We start from the raw sequence: 21,234 nt of genomic DNA, 5'->3' as shown, positions 1-21,234 counted from the left end.
GTCAGGGGTGGGAGGGATTTTTAGGTTTTCATTTGTCCAACATTTTAAAACTATGTATCATTAAGTATTTCCTCATTAATTTAATAGGCCATGTAATTGCATTGAGACGGTTATTCAGTTCATTTTTCTCCCCCCCTCTACATACTTGTGATCTGGCTCCACGTTTATTTTTTTCCCTCCACCAGATTTGACCTTGAAAATTCCCCACGATTAGCTGCGTTTTTTTTTTGCGTCCTCTCCTCTGAGTTGCAGTCTGGCCCGTCCAATCCGAGTCCCCTAGCGGAGGAAAATGGGCCTACAGCGAGAAATTGAAAATAAGGATGAGCGCCATGTCTGATCCTCCGCCTGTGGAATAGAGCGGACGGCAGGGCGATCGTGTTCCCCGGGCCTGCGGTCCCTTCGGGCTTTCGGTGAGCAGTCATGGCCGACAGCGTGGGGATTCAACAAGGTTCGCCGGCCGTCGGAGCCGCGGGCCTGGTTCCGGCCGCTCCCGGAGCCGCGGGGACGGAGGGCTCCGGCGCCGCTGGAGGATCTGCACGTATAGCCGCGAAGAAGGCGCAACTCCGCTCCTCACCACGGCCGAAGAAACTGGAAAAACTCGGAGTGTATTCATCCTGCAAAGTATGCACGGTTTACAGACGGTAGACTTTTAGAGCGCTGCAGTTTTGACTGCTTAATCCGCACGAAGAGCTTGTTTGTGTTGGTTGCAATAGTTTCCTAAAATGCAAGCGCAGCAAAGGAAGCCATTGCCGAGCATCAGTTTTTTTTTCCCCCCTCTTTTTTTCTCTCTTTTTTTTATGTGTACATGCACAAACCAGTTGATGAAACGAGCAGTGCTATTTAAAGAAGTTTAAGTGTTGCATTCGGGCTCTTCGGCAGCGGCCCTGTAGCTGCAAGGCTCCGTGTTTTTACAGCGCTACCCTGGCTCTGTCAAGGTGGGGGGTGGGTGAGCTTAGTAAACATTGGCTCTGCTTTTTTTTTTTTTTTGGAGTCGCTTGGCTGTGAGCAGAGAGACGCGGTGTCCCTCCGTGTGTTGCTGCGCGGTTTCACCCCGACTTCACCGAGCCGGGGGCCGCCTGACAGAGTACATCTGTAGGCACACACAGGAGTTTGTGTTGCTTATGCAGCTACGATCCGCAAAAGAGGGACTGGGGTCTTTGTTTTGACAGGGTGACAGCTGGCTGGGGTGGGCGGAGTTTGTTGTCGTTCCAGAGCGCATGCTCAGAACAGCCCAGCCCAGCTGACCGTGGTGAGAAGCCTCGCCTGTACACGGCGTTACAGCCATGGCAAGTTTCTGTTGACATTGGTGAATAGATGCACCTCAGCCAAGCAGAATAAGTTTGTTTGTTCCAGTAATGAAGTTCAAACACAGATTCGTCTCACACGGTGATGCATTTCAAAATGGTTTTTTTTTTTCTTCCTGTAATCTTGATGAGTATACAGCTAATAAAAACACAAAATTGTGTTGCTATAAAAATGTGATGTCGAGATGGAAAAAAAAAAAAAAAACTTACTCTAAAACCTAGCACTAAAAATTACATTTACATTTTTAAAAAATCTTAGTACTGTACATTTTTGAGGCAAGTTTTGTAAAGGCTAAGGTTGCAGAACCCTGGTCTGGAGAAAGAGGACCCTGGTTACCTGAGGTCCAGTCTGATGTTTCAACAGGCAGTATGTTGATTTGGGGAGTCAAATCCAAAACGCAACCAAATAAGAAAAAAATTCAGCACTTCATGCTTTCTTCTACTCACTTGCTTTGGAATTTAATTTTACAGTAGGATTTTGTTCACATTGCCAAAAAGTACTAATTCATGCAGAAAGAGGCCCTACCAAGTACTGAGTGAATGTAAATGTGTTGATGTACTTTTCACAAGACCTAGATTTCTAAGGTATTCGTAGCATACCTTTTTTATTATTATTTTTTGGGGAGAAACTCAATTTTAACAAGTTGTAAACCACGATCATCAAAATTTAACACACGCTCAATCTACAAATTTCACTGCTCGAATTAAAATACCAAAAACATTTTAACACGTGGATGATTTCCTTTTATTAAAATGTATCTGATCACTGCACTGGCATCTGTTCCTGATTGTACTAATTTGAGTCCATGTTTCCCACAGGCTGAAGGAGCCTGTAAATGTAATGGCTGGAAAAGTCAGAACCCGCCTCCGACACCTCCTCAGACTGACCAGCAATCCAACACAGTAAACTTGCAGGAACCTTGTCGGAGCTGTTCTCACACGTTAGGTACTAAAAAAAAAAAAAAAAAAAATCTATAGCTCCGTATTGTTCAGCGATGATGTCAATTTCAGTGTTTTCTTTGCCAATAGCTTTTTTTTTTTTTGTCCTCATAGGTGATCACGTGACTCATCTTGAAAACGTTTCAGAGGAGGAAATGAACAGGCTACTAGGTATCGTTTTGGATGTGGAGTATCTCTACACCTGTGTTCACAAAGAGGAGGATGCCGACACCAAACAGGTCTACTTCTCCCTCTTCAAAGTAACCAACCGCCTACCTCATCCTTACTTCGAAGACATTTCATTTGCATTGCACAGAAAGCGACCGACGCATTGTTCCGTCTCCCTACAGCTGTTGAGAAAATCCATCCTACAGATGGGTAAGCCGATGTTGGAGGCACAAGAGAGTCCGCCGTTTGAAAAGCCCAGCATTGAGCAGGTAAAATCAAGTCTGGAACTGGAAAAGAACGCTGCACTTTTATTAACACCATGGCGTCACATCACTGTTCTCTCATTGTTCACAAAAAAAAAAAAAAAAAAAAAGGGAGTGAATAATTTCGTCCAGTACAAATTCAGCCACCTACCGTCAAAGGAGCGACAAACTATCATGGAGCTGGCCAAGATGTTCCTGAATCAGATCAACTACTGGCAGCTGGAAACTCCCTCTCAGAGACGCCAAAGGGTGCCCAGTGACGACGTGGTTGGATACAAAGTCAACTACACCAGGTTATATTAAGCGGACTTAAACCAGGCATTCATCAGCGCAATGCGATTTCCACGTTCTAAAAAAAATGTGTTTGCGCGCTCTCTACAGATGGCTCTGCTACTGCAACGTGCCGCAGTTCTGCGACAGCTTGCCGCGCTACGAGACCACGCAGATCTTCGGCCGGACGTTGCTGCGCTCCGTGTTCACTGTGATGAGGAAGCAGCTGCTGGAGCAGGCCAGACAGGAGAAGGACAAGCTTCCTCCTGAGAAACGCACTCTCATTCTCACACACTTTCCCAAGTAAGTCCAAAATGTGTATAAGGGTGCGCAGAAAAATGGCAGTCATGCTGACGGACCACAGATTCATGCACATCCAATGGTGTTCAGCCTGCTGTGGCCCTGAAGTCTGAAGTGATCACACAAAATGACTGATGGCAACTCGGCTTGTTTGTCTTGTGTAGAGATGCAACTAAAGACAGAATGTAAATGTAAACAAACAAACAAACAAAAAAACTGTAAAGTTATAGAGCGCACCATACTATAAGCCGCTGGTATCTCCGCCGCTCTGGGGGTTTTTTTCACAAGGACGCAGAAGAGGGCTGCAATAAATATGCTGGATTTATTAAGGACGCAGCCCTCCGTCTCTAATACCGAACCATGGTTTCGTTCACGCCGAGCTTATGTGCAGCGACTAACGATCTGTACTGCCAGATCGATAGCCTTCAACTTAAAAGCTGCATCATATGAGTTTGAAGAAATTTCTCCGTCGTGCCTGCTGCTAGCATGTGCTAAATGAAAATTAGCATTTCTTTGATTTCCAATGATTCACTTTCTGCTAAAGCGCCCCCTGGTGGTTGACGAAAAATCCACAGAAAAGCCGCACTGAGCTTTGAGCCGCATGGTTCAAAGCGTGGGGGAAAAGTAGCGGCTATAGTCCGAAAAATACGGTAATGCCTGAAATGGGTCCGACAAGGATTTCATCCAAAAGTGTACACAAATGTAACCAGAACAAAAAAAACAAAAAACAATTATTTTATCTGATGCGATTTGAAAATAGCAGTGCAGTTCAGCACTGTATGTGGAAACGTGTTTGGATATAGTAATATTCTAGATGTGTTTTCCTCTCTCAGATTCCTGTCCATGTTGGAAGAGGAAGTTTACAGCCACAGCTCTCCTATCTGGAGCCAAGACTTCTTGGTGGGAGCAACAGGAGGTCAGATTCCTGTCCACACAGGTAGTGCAAACCCTCACCGACACATTTGTTACTGATATAATGTTAATATATGGACAAAACTGACACGATGCAACACACTCTATCTGTTCGTATTTAATCTGCTAATGTTTTTACTTTGTCTGTGCAGTGATAAGTGCTCCCCCAGTCGCCAGGCCCATATACTACAGCACCAGTCCCATGTCAGTGGACCAGTCCACTTGTGGAAGTGTGAGCCCTGCCAGAAAACCCGCCTCTGTTCTGGAGTCAAACCCAGGTATCACAGACAAACTTGCAATTACTCAAGTTGTCTCCTTAAATAATAAAACGGCAATTTTCCAGCTAATAATTGCCACGTCTGAAAATTGGCTCACTTTGCGTGTTCAGTTTGTCGTCGCAAGCTTGTATCAATCGACCAAAACATGAGGCAAATGACACAAATAATGCTAGCATGGCTGGTGAAGCTAAGCTCACAGTGAGCTATATCTTTAAATTCTGGTTGATGTCTGTCGACACAGAAGAAACATGATGATTTCAAAGAGCGCTTTGTACCGCGTATGTGTTGGTTTCACAGTAGGAGAAAAGCGAAAAGCCTCAGAGCCGCTTCACCATGAAGAGAACAAGAGACCCAGGGTGGTGGGGGACATCCCCATGGACCTCATCAATGAAGTCATGGCAACCATCAGTGACCCTGCCACCATTCCAGAGGTAACCTTTAAATGAAGGCAGAGGGTAAAAAAAAAACAAAAACACATGGATTATGTAACATTCCAAAGCTGTTTAAACTAAACATGAGACAAAATACTGCCGTTTAAATATATTAAAATTTTTAAGGATCTTCAGTTCAGTGTCGTCTTAAAGTGTGGTGATGCATCTGCCTCCTTTACAGCTTCTTCAGTTCTTGTTGCACCCAGTAACACTTAAAGAGGAACAAACTGATCCGAGATGTTTCCGTTTTACGAGGCAAAGCTGTGATGTAGAACAATGTGCTCTTTCAAAATTATTTTTACAAATATTAATTTCTGTTTCTGATTCTTTCATGTGCTACCACATCTGTTTTTTTTTCTTTCTTTCTTTCTTTTTTACGAACATGAACTGAGCCATTTCAGATTTGGAGGCAAAAAAACAACAACCTGATACTAAGAATCACCCTGGATCCTTTCTTTATACAGGTTTATTATTTGGTGTTTTGTTTGTTTGCAATCTTCTGTTTTCTTTCACTTGTTTTCTTGAAGATTTCTAACAATTATCTATTATTGCCATAGACATCCTTCCTCCAACACTGAAAATGAGAAAATATCTTTAATTTGAGTGAATTGATGCTGTCGTATAGCTGCAGCGAAGAGTTGCATTTTTAAATTTTGAACAGAAATCAGACCCAGTGAGATGTGTCAAGTAAAAACCTTTCCTGTCCTACCATTACAAAAATAATGAAGCACATTATGTGATGACACAGGAAGTGAGGTTTTCAAGCAACAAATATTCCAGCTGGGTTTGGTGTGAAACATAAGATGGATATTTGGAAAAGCACCTCATGCCCATCATTCAGATGGAGAATCTGTAATCCTGTGGGTCTGATTAGGAACCTTATCAATTATGTAGCCTGTTTATCATCCGCCAACCAAACCAAATCAGAACCTATATTCTAATTTGTTACATTTATTTGATCAATTTTTTTCTCCCTGTGACACTAATAACTCAGGTTGCTGTATTTGCGTCACATTTTCAGCTTATTTAACCCTACTTTGTCAACCACGTTAAGGCATCGCATAACAATGTTAAGTCGGGTTCAGTCCTTTAATCAAAGAGAGCAGTGATTTCAGACATTTGAGGAGTTATGTTTTTATGATGGCAACAGGACGATCATGGATCTTTTACACCTCTCTCCTGGTCAGACGAGTCTGCTGTCTGCTCATTCTGCCCGCGATGAAGCCGCCCGCCTCGAAGAGCGGAGAGGAGTTATCGAATTCCACGTCATCGGGAACTCGCTCAATCAGAAGCCCAACAAGAGGATCCTGATGTGGCTCGTCGGCCTTCAGAACGTCTTCTCCCACCAGCTTCCCCGGATGCCCAAAGAGTACATAACCCGACTGGTCTTCGACCCGTGAGTATTTCTGACGTGTTTGTTTATTATTGTTACCCGTGTTCAGAAATGCATTGGGGTAATGAAGGTCGCCTGTGGCTCTTTCCTGGCAGGAAACATAAAACGCTGTCTTTGATAAAAGATGGCCGAGTCATTGGAGGGATCTGTTTCAGGATGTTCCCATCGCAGGGCTTCACGGAGATTGTGTTTTGTGCCGTCACATCCAATGAGCAAGTCAAGGTGAGAACAGTCTCTTAGGTATTTCATTTCCTGTTGTTTATCTGTAGTGCTGTGAAAAAGTGTGCGCAAATGTTTAGTTTTTTTTTTTGTTTTTTTTTTGGTTGTTGCATTTTGGCCTCACTTAAATGTCACCGATCATCAAATTTTAACAGCAGACAAAGTTAGTCTAAGTATATACAAAATGCAGTTTTCAAAAGATTATTTCATTTACAATGCCTGACCTGCAAAATAAATGTTACTTTTGTGTAACCTGTCCATAAAGATGAAGTAGGCTTAAAAGATATGAAAGAGTAACACATCCTGCCGAAATGTAATGATACTATATAATAGAGGAGAAAGAACTTGATTGACAACTGGACGGGTTAAAAATGACTCCTGTAAACCTCATGGAGAGGCATTTCATAGTTGAAAACCAATTATTCCAAATAGTTGAGTGTAGTGCTTGTATCACACAGCTTTTTCATATGCAGAGAAATGTAATTATCTTAAAACATAATTTTTCAAAGCTCTGTTTTCTGATCTTTGGCTGTTGGTTGCAGGGTTATGGGACCCATTTAATGAACCACCTAAAGGAATATCACATAAAACATGAAATACTCAACTTCCTCACTTACGCTGACGAGTACGCAATTGGGTACTTCAAGAAACAGGTAACGGTCCATCTAGATGAAGAGACGTGAATGGCATTAAATTAGTTTTAGAACTGATCGTTTTGCTTTTGTCCCTCTCAGGGTTTTTCAAAGGACATTAAGGTCCCCAAAGCCAAGTACGTGGGCTACATCAAGGACTACGAGGGAGCCACCCTGATGGGCTGCGAACTCAACCCCAGCATCCCCTACACAGAGTTCTCCGTCATCATCAAGAAGCAGAAGGAGGTACCTGAGTGCTTATTTATCAAAGTTTTGCATCTCTCTCTCTGTTCTCAAACTCAGCCTGTCCTGTGTTTCCGTCAGATCATCAAAAAGCTGATAGAAAGGAAGCAGGCCCAGATCCGAAAGGTCTACCCGGGACTGTCCTGTTTTAAGGACGGGGTCCGGCAGATTCCCATCGAGAGCATTCCCGGCATACGTACGTTACTGAGAACTACACGGCACACACTATAGAAAAACAAGCTAATACTAATCTGTTCTGAATGCTTCGAGGATATTGAATTTTTTAAATTGTTTTTTGGTTATATCAACAGGTGAAACTGGCTGGAAGCCTGCAGGAAAGGGGTAAGAGTCTAAGAGTTCACCCTTCAGTCCTTCAAATAATTTAACAGATTTTAATATTAGAAATAAATTTAGAGAGATAAACGCAAGATATTTAAACTAGGACAAGAAATGCAAGAAAAAGTCATAATCTGGAATCATTTATTCACTCTTTATTTTGTTGCTGTAGGAAGGAATTGAAGGACCCTGACCAACTTTACAGCACACTGAAAACCATCCTGCAGCATGTGAAGGTAAGGCTCCAGCATGGTTCCTTTCATTTCACACTTTAATTTCCAACGTTTTCGGCCTGCGATGGACTGACAACCTGTCCAGGGCAAACCCCACCTCTCGCCTGTTGACAGGCACCAGCAACCCTTCCAGACCCCAATGGGTTAAGAGTGTAAGAAAATGGATGGATGGATTGAAAAGTTGAATCGGTGGATGGACCTTTTCTTTCTTTTTTTAAGAAATGTTGGTGGTCAATTTTGACAGAAAATATAATCTGTGCTTCTTATCCACACTTTTGCAGACCTGGAAAATGCTTAATTTCAGTAGGTTTCCATACTTTTCCAAAAAAGCCTGGGATAAGGTTAACTGGACAAATGATTTATTCCTATAACATCTCTTCCCCAAAGGGAATGTTGGGAGTGATTTATATTGGAAGAACGGCGTTTTATCTCCTCCTTTTTCCTTTAGTCAGGAGGAATATGTAAGTGAAACGACTGCATTCCTTAAATTCTCCATTTCTCTTTGACGATCAAGGCTGGACATGACTTGAACACATCTTTGTTCTGCTCCACCACTCCACCCGTATCGCCTCCTGCTCATCCGATTAAAGATTTCATCGAAATCTTTAGGGATTTTGCGTTTTGGAGAGCGAAATCATTTGATCCTGCTTGTGTACAACTCTAGCAAAGCACAAAACATATTACTTATGACCAGAAGCGTGAGCTAAAAATGCTCGGGAAGAGCAAAATTCAAATTTTAGCAAGGAAGGATCAGCATAAAATCCCAAAAATATAAAAAGAAAACTCATTGCTCTGTGTGCGTGTGTTTCAGAATCATCAGAACGCCTGGCCTTTCATGGAGCCTGTGAAGAAAACGGAAGCACCTGGCTACTACCAAGTCATTCGTTTCCCCATGGGTGTGTATGGCCGTGGTTTGTTTAAGGTTAAATATTAGTCACATGAAGCCTCTGTTTTTGCTTTTCAGACAGCAACAACCTCTGTAAACACAAAAAGCGGTTTTCTAATTTAATTTATTATGGGTGAAAGCTTTCCAAGGCAATCTGGCTCAATGTGGGGGGAAAAAAAAAACAAATGGCTCTGCTACTGCTACTGGCAATGAGTCTTTTAGATCTGCAGTATATCTGGTAACTTTAGCCAACAGCTCATAGGGAAACAATGAAACATCTCTGTCAGATTAAACTCCAGACTTTGACTAAGCCAATTCAAAGCCTTTGCTTATTGAGCCATTCAGAGGTGGTGCTCTTCAGGTAATCGTTCTGCTGTGTAACTGAAGTACATTTAAGGCCACAAAATGGTGGTCAAAACATTCACCTTCAAGATTTTCTGCTAGAAAGAAGAATGTATGGTTCCATCAGTTGGAGCAAGTTGTCCAGGTTCAGAAGAAGCACCATGTTTTAGATGTAGATTTTATGTGTTTTATTTTTGTTTTTGAAATGCTATTCCTGTAACATGATACTTCTGACCAGAATATTAGAATCAACTTCCAAAAAGTTACATTTTTGTCTCACTGATCCACAGAAGCTTTTTGGGCATCATTGAGATTTTTGGGAAATGTGAGATGAGCCTTTTAGGATTTTTTTTTTGGGTCAGCAGTGGTTTTTAGCTTTTGGAATTACCAAAAATAACAGATTTTCCCAAGCCCTTATATTTAAACCATAAACTGCGACCTAAACAGAGGCAAATGGTAAATTAACTCGACTTATGTTGAGCTTTTCAAGTTGTAGACGAGAAAACCGCTTTGGGCAAACGTCCAGCAACACTCGCAATGTGCAGACCGGTTGGTAAGTTGGGGTTAGTACGTACTTTACCAAAGGCAGTATCAACACAGAGGAATCTACAATCAAAGTCACAATTTTCTGATTGTTGAATGCTAATGTAGATGACTCCTATTCCAGCTATCCACAACCGTCTTATAAACCTTGTGATGCATTAGAGGTTCTTTAGGTGTAATTTTGATTGTCAGGAAGGTTCACCACTGTTTCATGTTTCCTCAACATGAGGATAATGTCTCTCACTGTGGTTTGCTGGAGTCTCGGCGCCTTATTTGGATTTGTGACTCTGTCTAGACTGCTGAGATGCCAATGTCTTAATCGTCTATTCTTGAATTGCTTTAGATTGGGGCGTGGTGTATTGTCTTTTGAGATATTTTTGGCCTAGTTTATGTTGTCAGACGGGTTCTATTCAAGCAATTACTTTGGTGTACAGGTGTGGTAAGTTGATCTTAATCCATCTTTACAAAAAATACCTGCTAAATCGGATTGATTTAATGACTGGTCAAGTTTATATGTATAGCACATTTCAGCGACAAAGGAAAAAAAAAAACTGGACAAAAACAAGAAAACTCTTCACGTTTTTCCTTGATCTAAGGTGCTGCTATTTAACTTTTTAAAGTTATATGTTGCCTGTCTCACTTTGTTTTTAACCCACAGACCTGAAGACGATGAGCGAGCGCCTGAAGAGCCGGTACTACACGACGCGGAAGCTTTTCATGGCCGACATGCAGCGCATCTTCACCAACTGCCGCGAATACAACGCTCCGGAGAGCGAGTACTACAAGTGTGCCAACATACTGGAGAAATTCTTCTACACCAAGATCAAAGAGGCGGGCCTCATCGAGAAGTAGACTAAAGACGAGAGGCTTTCAAGAAGCCTGGCGCGGGTTAGGTTAGCGGGTAATGCAGAAGACAATAACAAGAAAAGGATTATTGATTGTGGAGTTGGTTTCAGGATCATATCTTATGTTTAATGCATGCTGGCCTACATCCTGAATCACTTCCTTATGTTTGAAAGATTTGCCCAGAGGGATGTAGACACTCAAGAACAGAGACTATTTCTGATTGTAAAAAAAAAAAAAAAAAAGGGCATCTTTGATTTTTTTTTTCTTTTTCTGTGCATCCCCAAAAACTGAGAAAGCTTCCGTCATTTGTTTTTGAAAATGATTAAACGTTGACAGCTGAGTTTTTTTTTTTTTACGGATCTAACTATCTTCTCTGTTTACACAGCCTCTTGGTGTCTACCTTTCTCCTCCCAGTTGACTCAGGTTGTCATGTGAAGGAGCCAAATGTTTGATGGATCGAAGTCTTTAAGAAAAGTGTTTCCTGTGAGCAAAAACAAGCTGGAGCTTCCCTGTCTAATGGCAGCTATGAGCATGTACAGCACTAAGGTTCAAGTTTGTCAGTGACGAGTTCATCCTGCCAAAAGAGGAATATTACCTTTAAATTTTGTACATATTTTAATCATTTTGAAGCACTTATGCGCAATGTATATTTTAAATATCTATACCTAAAGTACATTTCCCCCCCCCCCATGAACCCACAAAAGGGCAGTTCGACTATCAAAATGCACTTTCCTCCCCCTCCAAGTATTAACAGGAATTCTCGCCCATTTTCATTTCTTCTACTTATGGATTACACTGTCAACTCAGAACTACTTTAATTATCTAGAGTTTATTCTTATTTATGTGCTTTAATTCAGAAGAATTATGTTTAAGACAAGGTCTTAATTTATTATCTTATTTTTGTCCTGCAGACGGAGATTGATAACTTTATACTTTGGAGACAAATGAAAAGATTGTGCAATACGATGTAGTTTTGCTGTTTTGTAAAAAGGTGTTTGTACTTTCCAAACTTTGGGAAAAATAACCTTTTTTAATATGTCTGTAAAAAAAATATATTTCATGCTCTTTGTACCATTGGTTTTATTGACCTAGAATTAGCCTATTTTGTAGACTAAATAAAAACAGATGTGAGGCTAATTTGGTGTTTTGTGCATTTGTTGTGAAAAGTTTCACCAATCAAACCATTTGAGTGGCAAAATTAGGTTTTAAAAGTTTGTCACATACAGTACAATGGAGAATTAACAATACACAAATGTTGCAAGATCATAGAATTAAAAAATATTGTAATTCAACCATTTTGGGAGAATATCATCTACATCTCCATGGAGAAAAAAAGAAAAGAATTTAAAACAAGAAAAACTGATTACGGTTACACTATCGCAAAAAAAAAAAAAAATCCTCTATGGGAACACATATATATATATAATATAAAAAAAGGCTTCAGTGACATCCAACAAAAGACTCATTGTACTTCTCAAACGGCTGCTGGCTGCAAGACTTCCTGGATTTCTGCACAGACCTCCTGCCAGACTTCTGCTTGAAAATGGGAGAGCGAAGAAACTGCAGGTCTGTAAACTTATCTCCACGCCGAAGTTTTCTGTGAGGAAGTTACAAACGCCATTGTTTAAACATATTTTAGTAAGATAATAAGCAAACTTCTTAAAGGACTTACGCATTTAACGAAGGCTCCTTGTAGTCGACGGTCATGGTGCAGCGGCGTTTCCGAGCGGGAGCGTCGGAGCGGCGTGGGCCGCCACCGGAGAAATTGCGGTAGGCTGCAGGGGACATATTGGTCACGTCACACAGACTCAAGCCCCGCCCTGCTGACCTTACACCAACCCCACCTGTGGAAATGTGAGGAAAGATGTGATGGAAAGGAAATGGGGGAAAAAAAAGTAAATTGGTGCAGATTGAATCACATGCAAACAAAAGTGAAGAATTAAAGCCCAGAGCTCAATAAACCCAAAGAGGAAAAAAAAAAGTTTTTTTTTCCCTCTCCAAGAGGAAGCGTCGATTATAACTTACGTTTCTGGCATGTTTTGAGCCTTGGCGTTTGGCTCGATAAACGAGAAGAATTTTCAGAAGACGGTTCTCCAAAATTGGATAGGACGGTATCTATTCTCATCATCTCGGCCTCGATCAGAGGGCTGACAGCAGGGAAACCGTCCTCCGTTCTGTCCCTCTGAAGTTCTGAAAGAAACAACTTTCAGGTTGGTAGAAATCCATAGTTTGCTCCCACAAACTATAAAAACAAGGAAAAACTTTTTTTTTTTTAAAAAAAGCTTATTTTCATGATGCAGTGAGTTAAAATGAAAAAAAAAGTACATTCCTAAATTTGAATCTCATTTTTCCAGATTTCCAGTTTTTTTATTTTTGCACTAAAAATGCAAAGCAGCCCAAATAATCTATAACAGATATTTTTAGCAGGTGAGGTTTAAATACAGAAACTGCAAAAATCACAGAGCAAAAAAGGTAAGAAGAAAAGATGGATGGATAGAAAGTTACAACTTTTAAATAGGGAACATGTCATCAAACTAATTCATTTCTGCTTCCACCTACCAATTTTGATGTAATTAGATACTTCATCAGACTTCTCCGCACTACAAGAAACTTTAGCTACGTTCAGCAAAATATATGAATAAATGAATCCAGCTTTCACTCACTCTGGTGACTCTCTTCACCCTTTCCAGAATGTGCCACCTCCAACTTAGACTCTTCATCCCTGAAGACTAATCAACAGAAAATTTGACATTTTCAGTGGTACCAATGAAGCAAGGAGAAAACCACTAAGTTTCTACTGTGAAAACTCACCAAAGATCTTTGGGGTGGGAGGGATGTTTTCCTTTTTCCTGACAATCTGCGAGCGTCGGCCTCCGCGTGTGGCGATGACTTTGGTTTTAGCGGGAGAGGACTGTCTCCGTCTTGTCTTTTGAGGGACGTACAGGCTGTCTTCCGACTCTGAGGACGGCGACGATGAGCTGGTTTCGCTCTGTTTGGGAACAGCCGCCGAGTCTTCGGCTTGCGTCTCCTCGCTAATGGGTGTCGCCGGCTGATTCTCCTCGGCTTTCGCCTTGAACGGCGTGATGTGGACGGTTTCCTCGCAGTCAAAGTCAAACGTGTCGTTGAATCCCAGCGACGTGTTGAGCTTGTTGGTCTGAGGTGGAGGAGCTGCTTTCCCCCGTGTGGCCGCGCGGTCCCGGCTCTTGGAGCGGGCTCTGGGTTTGGGATTCTCCCAGGGCTTCTTTAGCGGGACGCGATCGGGTTTGCGGCTTCTGTCGGGTTTCCGTGGAGCTGGTTCGGGTTTGGAGCGAGGCTGCTGCTGGGTTTGTTTCCTGCCAGGCTGCGGGTGTGTTTTTTTGGGACGGACTGGCTCAGGTGTAGAGTGATGCAACTCCTCTGTGTCGCTGACATCCGCTGCCTCTGGTTCTGCTCCCTGGTGGTTCTGATTCAGACATGAACTCTCGCCGTGAATAGGGCTCTGTAATACTGCCCTAAGATCAGCAACCGGGTCTGCATTGCTCAACCGCCGCTGTTCTTGCACACGCTCAGAGCGCCTCCTGCTTCTTCTGTCGCCGTGCCGACGCCTCACACCCACCGTGGATGGCAGAGCAACCTCTTTGTCACAGTTAACGTGTCCGTTCTTTTTAGAAGGAGGGGAGTCTACGGAGAAATGGTTTCAAAATAAATACAAAAGTTTTGATACGTTGAATACGAGTTACTTTAATTAATACAGCAGACTGCAGGCTGGTGATGTCATGCTTAATTATTTACTTTACTTAAATTTAGAATTTCTAATATCTCTTTCTAAACCATTTGAATCAAGCTTTGCTGCAGTTTTATTTTTTTTACATATTGTTTTTACATCCTGTTTATTTTACACTGGCTGCTTTATTCCTAATTGAACTGACTGAACAAATTAAAGTTGTGCCGTTTGTACGTATTTGATCAAATTTGTGAAACTATTGGTGTATTTAAGTTTACTGTACAGGTGCAGAGTTATCAAATAAATTCATAATTCAGTAAGATTTAAATTGTGTTTAAAAAAAGAAACGTTTTAAGTCAATCCAGCTGTTTTTTCTGCATCGGCTCATATCGGCTGATGCTAAATGTCAGATATCCATATAAATATTAGAAGTGAAAAAAAAAAAGAGAAGAGGATCAGTGCATACCTAATCTACACAACAGTAAATAATTATACAGAAAGCAATAATCACTGTACAAAATGTAAACAACTGATAAATCTATATGAACACAACAACAACAAAATTACCAGGACAAATTGGTGAAGCGTCACACAACGTGAGCTGATCAAGCTGCTGACTGCTGCGCTTCCTCCTGAGAATAAAAAAACAAACAAAATGCCAACAATAAATGCAGGATAAATTATGCACAGTGACACCCCAAAGCATTGGCCAGTGACCGAGAAGCTGCTGTCTGTAAAAAAAAAAAAAACACTTCTGTATTTTCAACTCACCTCTCTGAATTCTGATGGTTTGGGTTTTCCTGTTGGATCCCTGTTGGTTTAGCCTAGACCAAAAACACAAATAAATGTAACATTGAAAACGCATAATGTGATTAATAAAAGGTGTACTGTGATATCTGGACACCTAAATAACACTCTGGATAAAAATAAATAAATAAATAAATAAAATACTTGAACAGAAAATGGGCATCATTATCTGAGAGTGTACCTGTGAAGCACTTGCTGCCAGCGCCTCCTGCTCCTTGAGCTTCCTCTTGAGCAGAAGCAGGTGAAGGAAGAGGGCTTGCTGCTCACGCTTCAGCTGCAGGATCACCGCGTTGGCCTGCCTCACTTTCTCCTTCTCGGCTTGCAGGGCCACAGCTAGAGCCTTGTTATTCTGCTGCACACCTTTAAGGATGGTGTGTGTAGAACTGGATGCTAAGAGAAAATAAAAACACAAAATATGATTTTTTTTTTCCCTTCAAAATTTATTTATGAAGCACATAAAAAAAATCCCAGCAAGCTTACTCAAAGTGGATGACACAGATATTAAAACACACTCACATAAAATACAACGCAGACAATAAATAGAGATGTTCCAAGTTTTATTTGAAGAATCCATTCGAAAATATTTAACAGTTCATGCAATAAATTATTCAAACATCCATATCATATTTTTTTTTAAATGATTGAATGTATTCAATAAAATATATATATACATATATATGTTGGACTGTATGGCTTTTGGTCTCCAGCAGTATTTAGGTTAGAAGGTTCATAAAGGAGATATAAAAACAAACAGGAAATTGTGGTTTGGTTTAGCAGATGCTTCTATAAGATATGTTTTATTATTCTTATTCAAATTAAATGCTAGAATGGATCATATGATCACTCCTCCAGTACAGGGCATCAAAACCACAAAGAGAAATTTGGCATCTTTTGAAAAACCAGAAATGCATACCTAACCCTAAGTATCCTATCATCAGTATATTAAAAAAAAATTTACCCTCTGGGATAACATTTTAGAAACACTCTTTTTGAATGGGAAAGATTTAGTAATGAGTTGTAAACAATACAATCAGAATCACTTGGATTTAAATTCTGCACGTGTAGCAGCTGGACCAGAGAAATACAACAAAGAAGTCAACTCATCATTAAGGGTTGAGAATGCTGCATTTAAAGCTAATGTAGTACAGTATTTGTGATGCTGAAACCTTAGTTTACAACGTACACATGTGCGATTATAGTTCACATTAGATACATATTTTAATACATTATTACATGCATTTGCATGGTCTTCGTCCCATTTAGTCTGTACAGATCTGGTCGTCATAAACGCCCCCTGCGCCTCTGTGTGCGCACAAACAGGAGCTCTTAAACGACCGGAAGCTCTAACGAGTAAACAAACACTTACCTGTGGTTTTGTTCATCATTCTTGACCGTCCCCTGTTTGGAGCTACAGCATTAGCCAACTGTTTGTTCCTCTTCTCCTTCATCCTCTCCTTGATGTCCTCCAAACTTTGTTGGAAGGACTTCTTCTGGACTCTCTCTCTCACCATGGTTCAAGATCTATGTGAGTTATGAAGATATAATCAACATATGTGTCCTTATTTATGTGCTCAGTTGTTTACCACAACGATATATCGGGCTTAGATCTAAATCAAGACACTAACAGCGCCGTTAGCTAAACAACCAAAGTCAATCGTCGTTACCGTTTACACACGGCTAGTTTTAGCAACAGCGGCCTGATAATATTTATGTCTGAAAGAAAGGCACGTTGAACCTACCAGGATATATATTTTACGATGAATTTTAACTTCGCTTCTTTCTCTACTGCGAAATACGTGAAAAAAAATTAAGAAAACAGAGCATCAACGGAATCCATTTTTCTAACGTCGTCTTCGGAGGGAGGACTTTCGAATTCAGAACCGCGACTGCTGATTGGTGGAAGTACGGCTTGACGTAACTTCCTTCTTTCAAATGAAGGGATTGTCCGGTAGATGTCGCTGATGTAAAGAAAATAAATCACATCGTTTTCCACGAGTGATGTCTGGAAGTCAATTTTCACCATTTCAACGATGGAAATTGAACATATCTATTCAGCTTCTATGCTCCTTTATTCTTTGATGGATGTATTTAGCGGTCAGTTGGCGGGATTGACCCCGGACAGGTGAGCTGGCAAATAAATCATTCACAATTTTGACTTTTTAATTAATAACATTGAGGTTTAATTCCCAATTCTGACTTTCATACTAAGAATAATGAGATTCAGTCATAAGTTTAATCTTAAAAGTCATAGTTTTTAATGCCAACACAGGGTTTCAATATTTTAGTATAATTTTGACCTCCAAATTCAGTATTCTAAGTTATAATTATTCATTTTAAAGCAGTTGCTGAATCTTAACTTTCAAAGTTATCAACATACAATTAAGTCAATAATTATGGTATGAAAAGGGATAATTTTGACTTTGAAAGTGGTCGAAACTCAATTATAATGACATTCAAATGATTAGGATATTTAGAGTAACAATTCTGACCCTCAACATCATAGTTAAAATAGTAGAAACAAAATTAAAGTTTTAATCAGATTTAAAAACCTCATAATTATGACTTCACAGTTTTGTTTTTTCATTTAAGCGACAGCAATGGGCTTCCGTAGTCATGTTTTACTTAGCATTCCTTATTTGTCTGAATCTGAAAAGTGTGCACAACCACACTGCAACTCAATTATCTAATTATAACTCTTGGTACCTCATACAGTCCCTTTCCAAACCTTTCCTGCCTGAACACCGGAAACAAACAAACCACACAGGAGTTATGCACCACCAGGAACTGAGGGCCAAATAAACTCAAAGATTACTGATTATACGTAAACATCTTTAAAAATGTAAATTGGGTTGAGACCCATCAAGGGTCAGGCTCATTTTGCACCACCAAAATTAATATTTATAATTGACTGCTGTAGATAAGAGTAGAGCGCGGTGCAGAGTGATGTGGTGCATGTGGATAGGGCAGATAGTTGTGTTAATCTTGGAGCCCATTGACAGGCAGCATTTTCAGTCTTGTTCCTTGAGATTTTTCTAAACCTCTCAGGCCCCATTCAGGCTAAGATTACACAGTCAATTATTAGATGAAAGCACATTTTAATTTCCCTAGTTTGTCTTCTGCCACTCTGTTCAAAAGTCCACATTCCTGCCCTCTTGTTTTCAGCAGCCAGCCTAAATCAACACCCCTGTGTGTTAATGCATTCACACAGATCCCTCCATTAAACCTACCCTAAATTCATCGCCACCTAATTACCTCCTGTTCAAGCTTCAGCTCAGTAAATGTTCTGCAAAATTTTGCATTACCTTATATTGCATAATCGTCTGTGCTGTCATTGAATCTAAAAGTCAAAGTGAAACATGGCATGACTTGTTTTTGGCAAGGCACAAAGAAAAAAGTTGCTCCTTTCCTGCGGGTCGTGAAGGTTAATATAATTCAGTTTACTGCACAAGCATCAAAGAGCGTGTCCGTACCAGCTGAATGCCACTGTGACATTTAGCAAAGTTTTTTTTTTCTTGCATAAAGAAAAAGGCACTATACTCAGATTTTGTAAGACGTTAAATTTGTTCACATACATGACACACCATTCCTCAGCCAAAAAACAAATAAACTACTAGAGCACTTTGTAAAGGTTAAAAAGGTTAAAGTCATCTACCGAAATTTAAAGTAAATTGTTTTTACAGGAACGTGTGACCCAAATATTCTCTTTTTTTTTTTTTACTGTCCATGCTAAATTTTGTTTTACAGCAGTGCGTTTTATTGTTGCTCACTTAAACGTTGAGTCGGCAGTGTGCCAGTGTAATGTGGTTAGAGCAACCAGAAGGTTCATGGAGTTTGCATGTTTTTCCCCCTTTTTACTTTTGAGAAACATTCAAAGTGAAGTAACAAGCAAATGTACTTTTTTTTTTTTTGCTAGTGCTGTGATGCAAGAAATGACTTCTTGGGCACAGATCATCATTTACCCAATGACAGGCAAGGTTAGTTAATACACTCAGTCTGACAAACAAGCCAAATTCAAAATTTCATTTATAATTTATTTAATACGACTACATGTGGCAATTCTAAACGTCATGTTTTGAATACATATATGCGCAACAAACATGAGCATTCTGCATAGTGTTGCTGATTTATGTGTTGTTTTTATTTTTAATTGTTTTCATTTTTTTAAACCAGAAAACAAACAAAAAAACACCTGACATATGCCAATCAATTCCCAGAGATTCCTCCATAAAAGAGTGGTGGAAATATGAATTGAATAATTTTCCAGTGTCTGTGTAGCATATTGAATCTGTCCACTTGTCACAAAATATGTGTTGCTGTCAAGACCAACAGTAGTTTGGGACTTGAGTGTGCAACACAATCACTGTACCAATGTAGACCATGTAAAACTCAAGAAATGTATTTAAGATTTTTATTGCTCATTAAATCTACAGTGTTTTCATGCCTACATGGCGCGCGATTTTATTCACTGTAATGTTGTTTTGCACTTGGGACTGCGAGCTGGCAAATGCTGAATCTGAATTGATGTGGGGTAAGAAATCCAGCAGGGAAACCTCTAATAAAAGCTGAAATTGTAGTGTATTAAAAAATGACATTTTGGCATTACCTGTAGAAGAACCACTTTGGTGTCTGTCATCGTCGGGCCTCCGACCCCAAACAGAGGAGGTTACGGTTACGGAGGAGTTTGACGAAGCTGCAGTGCCGCCCATTTAAAACATATGACTTCAGCAGAGTGTGTCAGATTTGACCGTGGCGTACGGCATACAAACAGGTCTGTGTTTCGTGCCCTGCATGCGTTTTCTCACTGGGACTATATCCTCATAGGTCACTGAAGGATTTGCAGCAGCAAAGCTTTATAAAGACCCCAAAAAAGCAATGATAAATTCTAACATATGTGGGCTTCCAACAACAGGTGTGGGATTTTAGAGTGGGCTTGGTGACTAAGACATCATTCTGTTACAAAGTGCCCATACAAACCTGTAATGACGCACTGTTTTAACAATAACATCACTCGTGTTTACTTAAAAGGTAATATTCTTTGCTAAAAGCCTGCAAATGTCACAGCTGTTCTCTCGCAGCGGGGGGAATACAGAGTGGAGCTTTTTTGTGTGTGTGTGTGTTTTTTGTTAGACTGCTTTAGAGAGAACAAGCAAAGGAGGGGAAAGCAAGGAGAGGGACAAATGTAGCCAGAGGAGCTCTACTGGTTCTTGTTCAGCCTGGTTTAATGGACAAATCCATCATCACACAAGTCATTTCATGCCACCTCCTTGCCATCCACATGTCGGCTGCCAGGAGAAAAACTTATTATCACAGGTACAGGAAAGGAGGAGTTCATTAAAGGAGAAATAGAGGGAGCTCTTTTCAGCAGGAGACATCAGGGCACAAGAAAACACAGCAAATTTTATGACTGTACACTGCAAAAAGTCCCCTTTCAAAAACAAGAAAAAAATGTACAAAAATAGGGTATAATTTTCTTAAAATAAGAAAAATTATCTGCCAACAGAACAAGAAAATTTATCTTGTCAAGATTTTTCTAAAACAAGAAAAAATATCTAACCAAGATAAACCTACAATATCTTAAAATTAGTGTATTTTTACTTAAAACAAGCCAATTTTACTTATACGAGTAAGATATATTATCTTATTTTAAGAAAAATTATCTCAAGTAAAGAAAATGTTACTTGACACTGAATTTCTTGAAATAGCGTAAAATTTTCTTATTTTAAGGAAAATGTTCTATGTATTAAGAAAATAAATCTCATATTTTCTATTTGTATTAGTAAAATTGGCTTGTTTTAAGTACAAATACACTAATTTTAAGATATTTGTAGGTTTATCTTGGTTAGATATTTTTTCTTGTTTTGGAAAATCTTGACAAGATAAATTTTCTTGTTCTGTTGGCAGATAATTTTTCTTATTTTAAGAAAATTATACCCTATTTTTGTACTTTTTTTCTTGTTTTTGAAAGGGGACTTTTTAGGTATATATACCTAAATCTAGGTATATATACCTAGATTTAGGTATATATACCTAAATCTAGTTTATTTTATTGTTGCATAGGATTAAAATATATATTTTATCATAGCCTTACTCAAGTTTCTTATGCTAAGACAAAAATCCAAAAATTTATCCTGTGAATACTGGAACAAGAGATGTTATTGGCTTGCTGAAATGAAGACATGAGTTCAA

The 21,234-nt window shown here is 39.9% G+C and overlaps 2 protein-coding genes across 3 annotated transcripts; one reads left to right on the top strand and one right to left on the bottom strand.

Moving 5' to 3' along the window:
* Window positions 1-236: 236 nt before the first annotated feature.
* kat2b (K(lysine) acetyltransferase 2B) lies at window positions 237-11,675 on the top strand. Of its 2 annotated transcripts, none has more exons than XM_081612292.1 (18): window positions 237-621; window positions 2,124-2,250; window positions 2,358-2,503; window positions 2,594-2,680; window positions 2,786-2,967; window positions 3,056-3,247; window positions 4,078-4,181; window positions 4,309-4,436; window positions 4,725-4,865; window positions 6,053-6,261; window positions 6,354-6,480; window positions 7,020-7,130; window positions 7,212-7,355; window positions 7,434-7,548; window positions 7,664-7,694; window positions 7,861-7,924; window positions 8,733-8,817; window positions 10,351-11,675. In XM_081612292.1, the coding sequence occupies exons 1-18, from the start codon at window positions 421-423 to the stop codon at window positions 10,542-10,544; spliced, it is 2,388 nt and encodes a 795-aa protein (XP_081468418.1). In that variant the 5' UTR covers window positions 237-420; the 3' UTR covers window positions 10,545-11,675. The 2 variants fall into 2 exon arrangements, with proteins under 2 accessions (XP_081468418.1, XP_008420174.1); XM_008421952.3 differs by having other exon boundaries at window positions 238-621; window positions 4,309-4,434; window positions 4,732-4,865.
* Window positions 11,676-11,791: 116 nt separating this feature from the next.
* Window positions 11,792-16,997, bottom strand: sgo1 (shugoshin 1). The gene is made up of 10 exons (XM_008421953.3): window positions 16,788-16,997; window positions 16,415-16,569; window positions 15,230-15,438; window positions 15,013-15,065; window positions 14,809-14,873; window positions 13,350-14,198; window positions 13,202-13,267; window positions 12,564-12,728; window positions 12,211-12,382; window positions 11,792-12,135 (listed from the first exon to the last, which is right to left on the bottom strand). Exons 2-10 carry the CDS (start codon window positions 16,557-16,559, stop codon window positions 11,979-11,981), a joined length of 1,881 nt encoding a protein of 626 aa, XP_008420175.2. The 5' UTR covers window positions 16,560-16,569; window positions 16,788-16,997; the 3' UTR covers window positions 11,792-11,978.
* Window positions 16,998-21,234: the final 4,237 nt, after the last annotated feature.

Source organism: Poecilia reticulata, chromosome 11, assembly GCF_904066995.2.
Source record: "Poecilia reticulata chromosome 11, P_reticulata-male-v2, whole genome shotgun sequence".
Taxonomy (NCBI): Eukaryota; Metazoa; Chordata; class Actinopteri; order Cyprinodontiformes; family Poeciliidae; genus Poecilia; species Poecilia reticulata.
Note: the sequence above shows the minus strand (reverse complement) of the source record. Positions and strands in the feature narration are given on the sequence as shown.